This window comes from Eulemur rufifrons, chromosome 15 (genome assembly GCF_041146395.1).
Source record: "Eulemur rufifrons isolate Redbay chromosome 15, OSU_ERuf_1, whole genome shotgun sequence".
NCBI lineage: Eukaryota > Metazoa > Chordata > Mammalia > Primates > Lemuridae > Eulemur > Eulemur rufifrons.
In genome coordinates, this window is record NC_090997.1 from 85,747,960 (window position 1) to 85,764,424 (window position 16,465).

At 40.6% G+C, this 16,465-nt stretch overlaps 1 protein-coding gene across 1 annotated transcript; it reads right to left on the minus strand.

The window, feature by feature from the left end:
* Positions 1-453: 453 nt before the first annotated feature.
* Positions 454-16,229, minus strand: PERP (p53 apoptosis effector related to PMP22). Its single transcript, XM_069487743.1, has 3 exons — positions 15,422-16,229; positions 5,630-5,770; positions 454-1,878 (listed from the first exon to the last, which is right to left on the minus strand). The coding sequence occupies exons 1-3, from the start codon at positions 15,633-15,635 to the stop codon at positions 1,652-1,654; spliced, it is 582 nt and encodes a 193-aa protein (XP_069343844.1). The 5' UTR covers positions 15,636-16,229; the 3' UTR covers positions 454-1,651.
* Between the last annotated feature and the right edge of the window lie 236 nt (positions 16,230-16,465).

A 16,465-nucleotide genomic window follows, 5' to 3' on the forward strand; every position in this document is an offset into this window, starting at 1 on the left:
GACTGCTACCGCCATTACCTGAATGGAAGAGGACCCCATCACAATGGGAAGGCTGGGCAAGGGAAGATGAGAGGAATGAAGCTTCAGCTAAACCACATAGATGTTCCCTGGGTGTCTGCACCTACCAGAAATCTCTCAGTCCATTTCCCTCTGGTACCAGCACTGCAGAGATATTGTTTGACGTCTGTGTAGGGGGTATTGTTCATTGAGGGAAAAGTTCGGGGAGACCACGAGAATTCATTAATGTTCACTCAAAATTGTTTTTGGCAACCTAAAATGAGCAAGACCCTTAAAACTGAGACAAAGCAACTTTTCATTTTATCCAATGTCCTTACTACTCACTCGGAGCATTTTTTAAAAATTTCATTCCCCAGATTTGAAAACGCAAAAAAAAAAAACACAAACCACTACAAACTAGAAACAAGATTGGAATACCTGGTTTATTGGGAAAAATTTCATAATGAAAACTTCCAGTGCTTATTCTGCAACTTACAAAATAATAATTTGATATGTAAAATGACTTGGTTTTCATTATGTAAGTATAAATGGTAAAAAAAAAACACACCCCATTTGATATAGCATATATATGCCATTCAGAGAAACTCACATCCCTGAATTCTCCTGTTGCCTGTTTTAAGTAAGGCACTTTAAATCTGTTTACCAAGGAAGACCAGGTTTCTGCTTAAGCTGCAATCTATCGGAAGCTGTGTCTATGTGATTAGAGCCAAGGTAAACCTGATATTTAAAAAAAAATCAAGCCATTTCTTCTCCTTAGCTGTTTTAATGGCACTTTAGTGATAGGAATGGCTCTCCTAATGCTTTACTACACAACTAATCAGATCTATCAGTCGTGATAAATTAGACCCTATCCATCTTTCAATCCAGTCAACTCTGGTTCTGAACATATAGACACAAAACAGTACAGATTTATTAATATAGCATTTTCCCACACCTTAACCTTACAAAGAACTTTAAAAGAGAAAATTTCATCTTAACATTTTACTACTTAAGAAGGCCTTGCTACTGCAACAGGTTTGGCTGTGAAACAATACTTTCCTAGATGACATATCAATGTGAAGCTTAGCAAAAGCTTATTCAGGACGTTAATTAGAAATTCTCGCAAATGATATGCATTTAGGAAACTATTTTGCTTCTTTAAATAGCTGAAGGCTTGAAAAAAAAAATTTTGCAGTTCTTTTAGGATGTTTGGTCACTGACAATTTGTACCAATTATACCCCTCTTCTCCTTAGCCCTAATAGAGCCAGTCCAGTCTATGTGCAAATAACAAAAACTTGATCAGATTATTAAATCTTGGAAGCCTTCCTAATTTTACCTTATTAAATGGTAAGTTTCATGTTCATATTCTCTTACAAATGCAATATAAATGTGGGGGATAGATACACAGAAATATTGACATAGTACAGGTAATCAGTGAAAAGAAATGTCTTGTTTAACTCCACAAAACATACATAAAAGATGAATATGAAACTGTAACAACAATTAGACATATTTTCTCAATTATTTTAGCATTTTTGACTAGTTTAATAATATGAACACTGCCAAAAAATAGGTACAAAGTAGCCTGGGGAAAGTTTCTTCCTCTGGAATCCATCCCCGCAGCAGCGCGTTCCTTCTGCGCTCGTTCCCACGTTAGGCGGATGTGTACAGGTACCTGGGCTTGGCGTTGCCCAGGAGGTCGTCTTCGTAGTTGGGGAGGCAGCAAAAGAAGAAGGAACAACCGATCAGGATGATCGTGGCCGCCCACCCGAAGCCGTAGGCCCAGTTATAGATGAAAGTGACATCACGCTCGTCATGAAGGTTGAAGGTCTGGGTGTACTTCACGGGGTAAATGACCAGGGAGATGATCTGGAACACAGCTGGGAAAAAAAAAAAAGCATACATCCACAAGTGATTGGATGAAACTCCCTCTTCCACAACGTTTCTGCCTTTAAAAAAGTATTAAATCTACCTAAAATATGCTAAAGAGGCAGGAGGAATCCAATTCCAAAAAAGATTATTGACTCTTGTGTGAGAGAGACCTGGCACTGAGCAGTATCACAATATACCGCATATTGTGAAATACAGAAAACAATTAGAGAATCACTCTGTATTATTATACATGTGTAAGCATTATATATACTACAGTAAAAAAGTGCAAAATTGTGGCATACCATAGAAAGCAGGACAGTAAAAAAGAGCCTAAAGAAGAGCCTGTCTGTTCATCTTTGTGTTTCCTGTGCCAAACACATACTTAATATATTCAGTGTTATATAGCAGAAATTATATGTGTGTGTGTGTGTGTGTGTGTGTGTGTGTTTAAGCATATACATATACACACTCAGGCATGCGCACGCACACGACTCAATACTGATATTCAATAATACATCCCTGCAATATTCATTCAATAAGTAAATGACTAAATGAAGCAATGAACCAATGACGGGAATGATCAATGAAGAGAATCCCCAGAAAAGCCTGCAGAGGAGGTGGGAACATTGGACGTGGGGGGCGGGAGGCAGGGGAAGGGCACTGGACCTGGCAGGGAACAGAAAGAATAAAAGGAAGGAAGGATCACAGTGCTCAGGGAAGTGTGAGGGAGGATGTGGAAAGGAAAATGTATGTGAGGAAGATTTCTAAACTCTTTGGTATGAGTTACCTTATTACAATTATTACTCATCATTGTAATAGCATTTTAAGCTACTTTAAAACAAAATGAACTTTATTGAATCTGAATCTACTGTTGTAGTCTTTTTCAACGAACAGGCATAATTTTATAAAGCTATAATGAGTATGTACATGTTTTGTTCTATATTTTGTTTACTTAATATTGCATATGTACATTGTCATGTCAAAGGGTGTAAGCAGATTTTAGCTCTTTTATATTAAGATACTACTGTACACAGGAGGGATCATCTGGCTGGGACCCCACGAATGTATCAGGGAATATATAGTCCTCAACATCATTTTTTCTGTCATCTTAATTTTTGTCTATAGCTCCACAGATGTACCCCAAAGCAGTTTTCTTTTTCTTTCTTCTTCTTCTTCTTTTTTTTTTTTTTTACTGCTAGAAAGGCTGTAGTGTTTCCATGTCTTAGTTTGTTACTTCTGTTCCCCAGCTGAATTAAAATGTTCCCCTTCTCTGGCAATTTATGAAGGACAATTTTGGTGTAGATCTTAACTATTTCTCTACTTCTTATACATTTTAAATAGCAAACTCTTACTGTTAAGTTTGTCATTTACTGCCACACATTGTGTAGGATACAAAAGTAAAGTAATCCCTTTGTACACTGACCTCCAATTCCTAGTAATAAATATTAAATATTGTCATCCATTTTGGTTCATCATACATGAAGTTCTTATAATGATGTGGACCAATGTCTACAAAATTTAAATTGTATCAGTGTTCAATTTTTTCTGATTTTAACCCTATAATATAAGATTAAAAATAACCATTTCTGTGAAATATATCTTAAAAGCCAACTAAGCCTCATTCAACATTGTTATCATTAAAATGTACTGAGATTTCTAGACTTGTTTTTCTGTACACACTTCCTATTCTGCTTGTCAGACTTTTTAAAGGAGAGACTGAGTATTAAATTACAAAATGAAAACACTGGGTTACGCAGGACCTTTAGGCTGTAGATCTGCTGAAGCTCACTAGAACTAATTTTCTATACAACTCCTGCTATCCTGTCACTTTGGGTGGCTGTTAATGGATCTTATTGTTTTAATGCTAAGAGGGAGTAACCAATAAAAGAGTTTTAGTAGGATATTTTTTACTGCAGTAAAATATATGTGTTTGTCATTTTCACCATTTGTAAGTCTATACAATTCAGTGGCATTAAATAAATTCACAATGGTGTGTAAGCAGCACCACTGTCTATACCCAAAACTTTTTCATCATCTACATGTAAACTCTGCACCATTAAGAAATGACTCCCCAGTTCCCCCTCCCCCTACCACCTAGGAACTTCTGTTCTATTTCCCGTCTCTGTAAATTTGCCTATTCTAGGTAGCTCATGCAGATGGAATCATGCAGTATTTGTCCTTCTGTGTCCAGCTTATTTCACTTAGCACAGTGTTTTCAAGGTCCATCATGTTGTAGCATATATCAAATGTCATTCCTTTTTATGGCTGAATATGGATATACCACAATTTGTCCATTCATCTGCTGATGGACACTGTGGTTGCTGTCACCTTTTGGCTGTTGTGAATAATGCTGCTGTGAACAGGGTTTGCAAGTATCTGCTCAAGTGCCTGCTTTTAATTCTTTCGGATTTATACCTAGGAGTGAAGCTGCTGGGTCATATGGTATTTACTAGGATTTTCCAACTAACATTGATGTCCTAGTATGTAATTAGTATTTCTAATGGGGATTTAAACAGGCATCCATCTAGTTTTCTGACATGTGAAAGGAAGATATATCAAATGTGTTTCTTTGATACAGTCTCATAAATTTGAACTACAAAAAAAACCTGAATAAAATTAGAGGTGGGATTCAACCAGGTTCTTCCTATCTTTTGTGATTCCAAGTCATTTCTGATGTTAAAATATTATTCAAAAATCAAATTTTGAAGTGTAAAGAGCAGGGAGTAAACTTTATTTTTAATCAAGAGAAATTTTAAAATGTACCACGAAGAAGGCTGGGGCTGTGTCTGTACCGGCTGGATCTCTGTGGCTCCCCTCCCTCTCCCTCCTCTCTCATGGTGCCCGAGGCTGGCTGAACTTAACTGCTCTAAGCTCAGGGAACCCAGCACCAAGCGGCCTTCCTCCTGGCTCATGTGTGATCACAAGGCTTCTGCCCTGTTTGCAAGACCATCTGCTCACTTTGCATTTGTACCCCAGGGCTGTAGCTGGATTTCTGCTTTGGTCCCGTGAGCCTAAGTTGGTGTCTTAAAAACTGACTTGTGGCCTCACCTTGCCCTTATCAGCACCTCCTCTTTTACTCTCCTCAGAAAACCCTGTTTTACTTCTGAATCCAACTCTGTGGCTAGGTTCCAGCCCCTCTGGTAGACTTCCTAGTGCTAGGCACCTGCCTAAAATTTCAACTAATTCTTCTAAAATCCTAGTACCTATATTCCATGAGTAAATGTTCACTCTGAGCCCGACCCACCTGCATAACTCGATTTCTTCAGAACACCTGTGTATGGACCACCATCTCCCAGCACAGGCTCTTTGCTGAGGATTCCAGCTCTGGCCCCCCCAGGGTCTTCCATCCCAGGGCAGAACACCCTCTCATGACCTGCCACATCGTAAGATGACTAAAGTCTTTCAACAAGTGAAATGGTCCCTTCAGTGCGGGGGGCTCACAGCAGGCCAGGGCTGGGGACCACCATGGAGAACACTCCACTGCCACGGTTGTCTCAGGGTAAGGGGCCACCTATGAGAGATGGGGGCACACAGAGTGACAACCTTGGTCACTTGGAGGGGGAGCATTGAGCACTGTCTGAGGCCCAGGAGGAAAGGGATCCAGATCTGAAAACACGTCTCTCTGTTACTGCCCTTGGTGACACATCTTCTGAAAACAGATCAGAAACTGAAATTGTCACAAATCTTCTGCGTGGGATTGGCCACGCCTATGTTGATGCCTGCCAAATGTATGAATGAACCGCGGACACACAGACTCACCAGCCAGGGCCAGGAGGCCTCCGATCACTCTCAGGAAGACAAGCATCTGGGGTCCGCAGAGGGCAAAGAAGGAGAGGATGAAGCAGATCACCAGGATGATGAAGCCGCAGAAGAGCATGGCGGCAGCTGCTCTTCCCCACGCTGCAAGGGAAAGAGAAGTGACCATTAACAAGACAGATGTGCCAAGCTTAAAAATTACTTATCACAGCATCCATAGGGTTCGGATGGTTTTTTTTTCCCTACTAATTATATTTGGTTGGAGGGACAGTTTTTCTCTTGACAATACTTAAGTGTCTCCACATTTCAAGGGAAGAACAGACATTTCACATGTAGGACAGTAATATGCTACAACTCAGGAATGCTTTTCCTGCTTGTTTTATGGGCCAAGGTTTAATCTCTGAAATGAAAGTTACACTTCATTAAACTGTTTCTCATGTAATAAGTTTGCCATATAAGCAGGTATGTTATAAGATTCACCCAAGTTCTAACAAAATATGACCATAATAAACAACATTTTTGATACTCAACCATCTAAATGACAAACACTTTAGGATATGTTTCAAAACCTTTAAAGGGTCTTTGTTTCGTATTAATGTTTGGTTCCATGCAAAAATAATCATTGAAAAAATACATTTATGACTAGGCAGAGGTGTTAAATAAAACAATTTAAGTGTGGAGAAGTAGCTGTGATTATATAACAAGCTTGGTAGCAAGCCACCTGTCTAAATTTCTGCCTAAATTTTAATTTCAGAAATATTCAGAAGGTATTGTACTAGAATTCTTAATTATTGATCTTTGCCCTGGAAAAGAATTACAATGAGATGGAAATAGAGTTCTAGGTTTGAAGACCTACATGGGCACCTCCAGGTCGTTCTACTCTGCACTGAGCAAGCAAGGAGATTCATGGTACACACACGAACAATTCCAGTCAATAATTCCTATTGTGCAAGCTGCGCTGACTTTTAAAATCTTTTCACATACAGCTTTCCTCTAGAGGTAATGACTAATGTTTAGGACATGCATTAGCTCACTGAATCCTCACAGCTTCTTAAAGTTCACACTACTATAGTTTCTGGTCTAGAAATGAGGATATACTTAGGCTTTGAGAGTTCAGATAAACTGCCCATAGCCATACAGCCAGTAAATGGTTTAGATAGAGTTTGATTTCCAGCCTGTTTAAATCCCAAACATGACTTTTTTTGAGATTTAATTTACATACCATAAAATCCACCCTTTTTAAGTGTACAATTCAGGGGGTTTTTACTGTACTCACAGGGCTGTACAACCACCTCCACTAACAATTCCAGAATATTTTCATCACCCCAAAAAGAAACCCCATGCCCATTAGCAGTCAGTCCCCATTTCCCCCTTCCTCCACCTTCTGGCAACTGCTAATCTACTTTCCGTCTCTATAACTTTGCCAAGTCTGGACATTTCATATACATGGAATCACACATTATGTGGTCTTTTGTTAACTGGCTTCTTTCACCGAGCATAGTTCAACATGGCGCATCATGTTACAGCATGAATCATTACTTCATTCTTTTTAATGGTAGAATAATAGTCTACAGTACGGATTTCCCATAGGTTGTTTATGCATTTGTTCCTTCAAGGAGGAACATGCACACTTAATCTTATAGTCTTTATTGCCTCTGAAAAGGAGAGTCATGAGTCAAGGGCCCCTCCGCCCTTGACACGCCTACTCTCTAATGCCACATGGCGGACGATACTTACCCTCACTTTATTCTAGGTCGTTGACTGGTCAAAGTAAGGCAAAGATATGGGCTAGCAGAAAGAGCAACCTCACTTCCATTTTATTTTTATATTATATTTTATATTTACAGTTTTTATTACTTTCCTCCAAGTCTTCTTGCTCTTTTTGTCCAATCAATGAGAGATTTTAGGGATAAGGTTAAAATGGGAATGTTTTATTTTAAAATAGAAAAGAATACAACTAAAATGTAAAATTTAGTAAGTCTCTTTTCTCACTTTTGCTTTGTACTTCAAGTGAGGTAACTTTTAAGAGAAGAAGGACCATGGTTTGGAAAGAACATTAATTAATCAGACCTTCTCAAACTATTAGCCCGTAGATCACAACTCAAAATAAACAGTGATGCTTATTAAAAACATACAGATTTTTGTGCCGCCCTCCAGACCTTCTGAATCAGAGTTTGAGAGGTAGTACCTAGGAATCTTGCATTTTAGTAGTTTCTTATATCCACTGAAATTTGAGAACTAAGATAGATGATTAAACTCCTTATAGAACAGATGCGGCTCTACCAAAATGGAGCACGTAACTTTCAGTACGTGACCCACTGTCAGTCACAGTCTCGTTTCTATGGACTTTGTTAGGGCTACTGCCAATCATTAAGTTCAATGAAATCCAATCATTAATTTCAAATAAGCCAAAACTTAATTTTTCTTTTATGAATTCACAAATTGGAAACTGTGCTATGAAAGGCAACATATCCATATACGCATGCAGAGAGAGGAATGCAAACATAATGAAAACAAATTACCTAGCTGAATGTGAGTTTTCAGTAAAAACAGGAAAAAATTCCTAACAAGGAAACTATTTCAATTACCAAACTTTTACAATCACAGATTAAGGTTTGAAAAGTCTAGCTAAATAAACTATGTATAATATATCTGTAAAGAGTAATAATTTATTTGAGGAACATTAACACAAACAGATTATTGCTATTACTACTTCTAACATTACAGCAGAAGTATAATTTAATTTCTAGTTTCAGGTTCTTGGAAGGAATTAAATAAAAGAAATGGTAAGCCAGGTCATCTAACCTAATGCCAACAGGTGAACATAAATGAAAGACCATTTTAAGAACTTTTCCTATACTATGTTAAAACAATTCAGTTAATGTCTTGCTTATTTAAAATGCTGAGTCTAAAGAAAATCAAAAGGGAAAATGAAGCAACATTTTGTCTTGAGAAAGGCTGCCTTGGAAGTAGAACGTGTAAAACCTGCTCTTGGCAGCACGGAAACACCCACATTAAATCATTTATTAATAACTATCATTTAAGACAGAGATCTTGGCATGGTTTTAATGACTGATGAATGACAGATCTCTTCAGGTAAGGCAATCTGCCTTCTTGTGTCAATGACTACTTTGTTTTAAAATGATGAAACGAATCACACCAGGTGTGAGCAGGGTCCTCAAAGCCCAACAGTCTGTCTGAGAAGGGTCTGTCAGTTGTGGAGACTTAGAACACAGTCATTCTCCATGACATACATTTTGGAAAGTTAAGTCTATACCCTAATTACCTTTGGTTTTAGTCCCCCAGAATGAGCCTAATATCTACAAATGGGAGCTGTTTATATTTTTATATTATACCGTGGTCTAAATTATACCATATTTACCAACTCCAACGGAAAACATCAATTTTTAGAACTTGTCCTAAAGCTACATCTTTTATGATTCAACAGATGGTTCTCAGTTCTTCAAGGGTAGCCTGTCCATCTTTACCTAATCTGAACACAAGTTTGTCCTTCATTACTATTTTATACACCAAATTTTATTGCCTTTCCTAATTCTGTGTGTGTGTGTGTGTGTGTGTGTGTGTGTACACGTAAGGGAGTGGGGAAGATTCTCATTGGTCAATTGTCATTGTCTGAATGATACTAAAAATCATGCAGTGGTAGGCCTGGCATAGTGGCTCATGCCTGTAATCCTAGAACTCTCGAAGACAGAGGTGGGATGATCACTTGAGATCAGGAGATCAAGACCAGCCTGAGTGAGACCCTGTTTCTACAAAAAATAGAAAAAGTAGCCAGGCGCGGTGGCGTGTGCCTGTAGTCCCAGCTACTCAGGAAGCTGAGGAAGGAGGCTCGCTCGAATCCAGAAGTTTGAGTTTGCAGTGAGCTATGATGATGCCACTGCACTCCAGCCTGGGCAAAAGAATGAGTGAGACCCTGTCTTTAAAAAAAAAAAAAAATGCAATGGTAAATAGATGCCGTTTTTCTATATAGGAATGTTTTTGTTTGTATTGTGTCTTTAAGGGAAGACAAATTTGGCAATTTATATACATTAATCTCTTACATTCTCAGTTCATTTTCTGAATACCACTTGGAGAAGTTCATGTTATCAAAGAAACCAGTAGCATTATAAATCCACTTTTAAGTAAGATTAATTAGAGATCCATTTAGATGAACAATGGCACTTTGCTATTCCTTGCAAAGATCCAACATTAAATCAAGAACACAGAAACTATTCAACAGTCACTAATAAAATGAAGCTTTTCCTAAGAAGTGTTTTTAAGATTTTTGTTATGAGGAAGTATGCTATATCTTTTTTTCCAGAATTTATATATAATTACATAATGTTATAAGGCAAATACAGCTAGGAAAAGACCAGTATGATCAACCGATAAGAGCAAAAAAAGTAAAAATAAGTAAATACCTTGAATGTCAAGCTAGAAATGATAAACTGAAGCTTCGGAAAAGAGAAAAAACTTTTAAGACAAGAAAAGCATTGCTAGTGTTTTTAATATTGTTGGTAATATTTTGGAGACTATCATTAATTCCCCCCTCCCCCAAAGTTAGTACTTCTTGGAATGGATGTGCTGCGTTCCTCAGTAGTTTTACATGTGGGCACCAAACAGACCAGAAGTCTGTGACCTAACCCTTGTTCAGTGCCCTGAAGACACCAATGTGTCACCCAACTAGAGTAAGTCCCTTTCCAGAACAAAGGATTCGTCTATTAACAGTATCAAAGGCCCTAACTAGTGAATTCAAGATTTTGTCAGATTTCTTCATATTATTTTTATGAAGTTCTTTATGTCAAAAATAGGCAGAACTGAAAACTAGAAAAAACTAGAGTTCAAAAAATAAGAAAAGATCCTATTTGCAAATAAATATAAGCATGGGAGGATGATATATTCAGCAATATGGTTTAGCATATTCAGTGAGGAAGTAATCTGCAGTGATTTGGCCAGTTCTTCTGAAACTTCAAAGTGCTTTTAGAATCTTCTGGGGAGCTTGTTAAAATGCAGATTCCCATTCAGCGGGTGAGGCTCCAGACACCGAATGTTCAATAACCTCCCAGATCACACAGATGCTGCTGGTCTGCCACACTTTCAGTACCAAAAATCTAGGGGACAACTCACGCAGGCCCCCCCAAATCTACCTAAAAAGAGGCTATTGTGCAGAAGTTCTGGGAGGGAGTGGAGCAATGGCTCAACAGAGGGACGGCAGGAACAGCCACACAGGAGCATTCCCCAGTTGGTGTGAAATTCTTTACGTGCTCTGCATTTTCTCCTGAAACAGAGCCAGATGGCTACTTACCTTGCTGTCTTTTATAGAACTAGTTACTTTAACCCTTTATGGTATTCTGGGAAAGGATTTAGCTAATCAGTGAGAGGGGAAACCATCCTATGCAGGAAGAGGTGAAAACAGGAAATTTTATCCTGAAGGCAAGATAACTAGCAGCAAATTTGGGATCTACCCTCAAATATTGAAAATCTGTCAGATGAAAGGTTAGAAAGTGAGAATTACACGGAAGCACATTTCAGCTCAGTCGGTACAAAAGAAGCACCTGTAAACAAACAGCATCTTACAGGGAACAGAATTTAAGTCGCCGAACAAAGAGAAGCTCAGTCAGGGGTAGCGGGCCTGGGCTTTGGTGAAAACTTGACCTCCATTCTCTTTAATTCCCTGCTAGGGCGTGGGCTTTGGTGAAAACTTGACCTCCATGCTCTTTAATTCCCTGCTAATTCTAACCGTCCAAGAGTCATGTCCCTTTATAAGGCGCAGACAAGTTAGGTCACTAAAAAGGGATTGAGGCTCTCTGGGGTGGCTAATGCTGAGTGAGACAAATGTGGAATGAACAGGCCTGGATCCCTGGTTCCCTCTAGATTTTGCAAATCAATATATATTTTTCAAATTATTTAAATCAATAGAGTGGCCAACTTTTTATTTTGCTATGTAAGGACACGAACACACACATGCTTATGCAAAGAGTCATCTATCTGCTAAATGCCTACTTTCATAAAATAAGAACAGTTTAATACCTCACTCCAGCCCACCACAAAAAGCCACAAGAGCATAATCTTAGAATGAAGTCCTTAAAGTAGAATTTAGCCTAACGTAAACTATTGGCTTCATACGGATTTTTCTCATTTCCTGTGCATTCGAGAGCCATGGAGCTAAATAACCTAAAAATATTTCCTATAATGCTCTGATTCTTTGATTTGTCCAAGAGTGATTTCAACTCTGCATAAAACATTTGTTGCATTCTGTGGTATGTAAAGGGAGCCTCTGGTAAAAATGAGGCTCTGCGCTTCGGTTGAAGATTCAAGATTCACAGTCCGAATTCAAGGCAAATTCTGTCAACCCTCAGGGACTCCCCACTTTGGCGCATAAACTTATCTCTATTATTCTCCACCTAAACTAGCTGGAGCTTGCCTGGGCTTTGAAATCTACATAGCTGAGCCTTAAAATATCCTCCTGATGTATTCTTTCTTAACACTGGAAAAGAAGGTGCCGGCGGCACAAAAACAGTATGTGTGAACGTGCATTCAAATTTAATTCCACATTCCATTTATAGGTGAAATGTGAATGATCATTTCAGTTATAAACCTAGATGTTTTTTCCTATTTTGACAAATATAAACCATGATTTTTTAAAAAATTCAAATAAGTATCTGTTAAGCTAGGTGTTACTTTAGCTGTTACCATCATGTTAAAGAAAATATTCAGCAAATAATTTAGCTCACTTATGAGGAAAAAATGAGGTAATTTGGTCATCTGAAATTCTTTAAAAACTGTCAATAATGATGACGAATATAATATTTTGCTTTTTACATAGCTCTAAGGAACTATTTACTTTTATGAAAATGTTCATATTCTAGTATTATTGTCAATACTTGCCAGGAATAACCTGTGTCTTTACTACCAAAATGAAGATATTAATGTTACGAGTATCAACGAATAAAAGAGATTAGTCAGTTTGTAATAAAAAGGTCTACTTTCTTAAAATAGTTATAATGGTAAAGGCCGGGCGCGGTGGCTCACGCCTGTAATCCTAGCACTCTGGGAGGCCGAGGTGGGTGGATCGTTTGAGCTCAGGAGTTCGAGACCAGCCTGAGCAAGAGCGAGACCCCATCTCTACTAAAAATAGAAAAACATTATATGGACAGCTAAAAATATATATAGAAAAAATTAGACAGGCATGGTGGCGCATGCCTGTAGTCCCAGCTACTCGGGAGGCTGAGACAGGAGGATCCCTTGAGCTCAGGAGTCTGAGGTTGCTGTGAGCTAGGCTGACGCCACGGCACTCACTCTAGCCTGGGCAACAGAGTGAGACTCTGTCTCAAAAAAAAAAAAAAAAAATTAAAAAAAAATATAATGGTAAATCAAAATATTTATTTGCTAGTACACATCAAGAAGTTTAAAAAAAAAAGGATGTACACACTCAATTCTCTATATTGACACAGAGAATTTTAATCAGAGCCATCGACCTTACCCCTTGTTACACAAGAGACTGTTTGTACATACGTGGGAGTATACGTAAACTGCTTACTGCACTTTACAAGCTCATGTCAATGTACTGTTTTTAGCAAGGCCTTACTGAGGCCATCTTAAAATCTATAAAGTTCAGAGATGCCCAGATAATTTGTGTAGGAATACACAAATTTCTACAATTGTGAGGCAAAACTAGCCAACAGTGCAAGGGGACAACGGGTGAAGTATAATGGGCATTTAAACTCATCTCTGACTATAAGACACCTCTTCTGGTGCCTTCTGGTGGCTTTTGTCTTCCTACCATGGCCACCCCATGACTTCAGATCCTGGCTTCATGATTTGATTCTAGGTCTTGAGCAAGAGCTGTGTCTAATGCATTCCTGGCACTTAGTTACCTTTGCAAAGGTAAGAGGAATAACTAAATTGAGATGTTAAAACTACCACCCATTTATGAAATGCAGTCGTGCTGCATCTTAAAGGTACTAATAGATTTTTCATGATTCCTCTGAAAAATCGACTTTTTCCAAAACCAATTTCTATATCAAATTGAAACATAAACTATACACTGGATCAGATCAGTGTTTCCTTTCCAATGAAAAAAGTGAATGTTTTAGACTTCTATCTAATTAAAAAGCCAAGCAAACTAAGAAATAAAACCTGTTTACTGTTTACCTTATGCAAAGCACTACACCAGTCTGAGGTTGGGACAGCCGCACCCTGAGAAGGTGAGCTCATACTGCAAGTCAAGAGAAATAAAAACGGCATTGTGCGTGTTTCACAAGAGGGCTGTGGTCACAGCCAGAGCCTTGCAGGCCAAATCATGTCCCAGCAATAGTACTGATCACGGTTCTGCCAGTACCCTACTCCCGAAGGCGTACTAGCCTTCCTACCTCCAGGATTACTAAGTATTCTTTGGGTCTGTATTAGTCTTTGAAGTATAATTATCAAAGTTTGTTCAAAAACACAGACGCAGACCTGTTGTCCCCTACTACAGACTTAGTTCAAATGCACTTTAACTGGAAGATATAGTATTTCAGACAAATTAATTCCCTTTACAAATCTAAAAGACTTGGGATAATACAAACGCGGCAGGCATAGTGTTTGTTATGTGTTTTCAGAGAAGAAAAACAAAGTTTAAGGAAAGCTGGAATTCACTGTGCGCAGTGTTTACATTTTACTACCTGCCTAAAGAAGACAGGCTTCCCTTTGGGGGAAAGTTCATCGTGGGAACTTCCAAACCATTCCACAACAGATTAAGATACAGCACCAAGCCGCTGATACAGCACCCCAGAACCACAAATACATGGGATTTGGGTGGAAGCCCTGCACCACTTCAGAGAAGGAATCAAGACCATGGTAGGAGCCAGGAAGGCAAAAGGACGGGGTAGCTTTCTTTAAACTCAGTGGGCAAACCCCCTTTTGGCTTTAAGCTTTGATTAAGCTCACACTTCCCTCCACCTCCACCCTCACACACACTGCTAAACACAATAGACCCCAGCTCTTATTCATACTACCCCTGAGTGAGGGGGGTATCCCACTGTGAAAGAAAACGCCTTCTCAGACAAAGCTGTTCCTTTCCAGTCCTGTGTATTAACCAGTAAAGTACCGAGGCTTCCTGCACTCTGGAAAAGTGGAATACAGTTCTCCATCTGCCGTGCAAATATTCAATCTGTCAGCTCAGCCTCACTTCACTGGTGTAGAGGATGTGTTTGCTTTTTAGATTTCAAATCAGATTAAAATAATTAAGTTTTTTAAACAGCAATGTCATGCCTGAGCCAAAAGAACACTCCCTGGAACAAGAGCTAACAAGAACTAGCCTGACTGCTAAAAAACTGAAGTATCTATTGAAGTCGTAACTGCTAAAAGTGCCCGAAAGGGTTTTTTTAATGGAAAAAGTTTTTCTCACTTAGATCAAGTGAAACAAATCCAACAGTATTAGGGAAGGCACGTTATTTTAATACTTATATTTTTAATCATAAGAAACATAGCAGGAAAAAGGGGAATGGGAAGAAATGTCAGGAGATCTCCAAGAAAATATACTTCGTTATTTTTACTAAACCTTTGCAATGGCTGAAATAATCTTTTGCACGTAACCGTCAAAGCCTATGAAAAAAGCCATAGTTTGAACCAGGGCTATTTTTTTTTTTTCCCGGTTTTGAGCCTGTTGTTGGCCACCCAAAGCTGCTGCTGCTTCACCTGGTTCAGGCTGGATGCACGAGCCCGAGCTCCCTCTAAACAGACATTTTTTAAATTTAGGGCCATTTGCGCGCGGCCCCGAGGGCTTCCTGGAGGCGGCGGCGGGTAGGCACTCACCGAAGTCCATGAGGCTCTGGCAGTCTTCCTCCCTGGACCCGCTGCCGCCGCCCTCGCTGGAGCATTTCCACCACAGCGAGGACGTCTGGCGGTGGTCGCTCGACTGCAGCCAGCCGCGGCCGGCCAGCGCGATGATGTCGAAGGTGATGGCGCTGAGCAGGAGCAGGGGCAGGATCCACCTGCAGCGCTCGCAGGCCAGGCCGCAGCGCAGCATGTCGACGGTCGCGGCGCGGAGCAGAGGAGCGCGCGGGGCACGGGCGGCGGCGGAGAGTGGCCCGCGAGCTCGGGCGCCGCGACAAAAGGGAAGAGGCAGCGGGGAGGCGGCTCCCGGGAGGACGCCGGCGGGGCGGCCCCACCTAGATTCCGGTGACTCAGAGCGCGCCCGCCCCGACCTGCCCGGCCGGGCCGGGGCGCGCGCGGGGCGGGCGGGGCCGCTGACGAACAAGGCCGGGCTCGGGTTACACGGGGTGCGGGGCTTGGGTTACACGGGGTGCGGGGCTCGGGTTACACGGGGTGCAGAGCCCAACCCTGTCCGGGGCGGGCTGCAGGAGGCGGCCCCGGGACGCGGCGCTTCCCCGGGGCCTCCTTTCCCTCCTGCCCCGGGCTCTCTCCGCACGTGTTTGCCTTCTCCGCGCTTCCCCGCACACGCATGTTCATCTGCGTAACACCAGCCAAATATCCGACCCTATGTCGGAGAGTGGCGTGATTGTCAACACCGCCACTTTGGAGTTTCAAGCTGTTTGAGATGGGTGTTCCAAGTGTGCCTGTGGATCAACGCCGCACTCCTTTGCACGAGCGCACCCCAACGCAGAAGCCCGTCACCCGCCCCGCAGGCCGAGGTCACTTCCTCCTGGGCTCCCTCCACCTTTGCACCTTGGACGTTGCTCCCTTCCTACTCTTATCTGTTTGCATGCCAGGCTTTCTGGCTGGGTTGGGCGCATTTTGAAGGCGGAGAGGCCCTGTTTTATTTATCTGGGTGTCCCTGGTGTCTAGGCATTGGGTCTGGGTCATGAGGGGAGCTCGGGGAATTTGATGAATGAACAC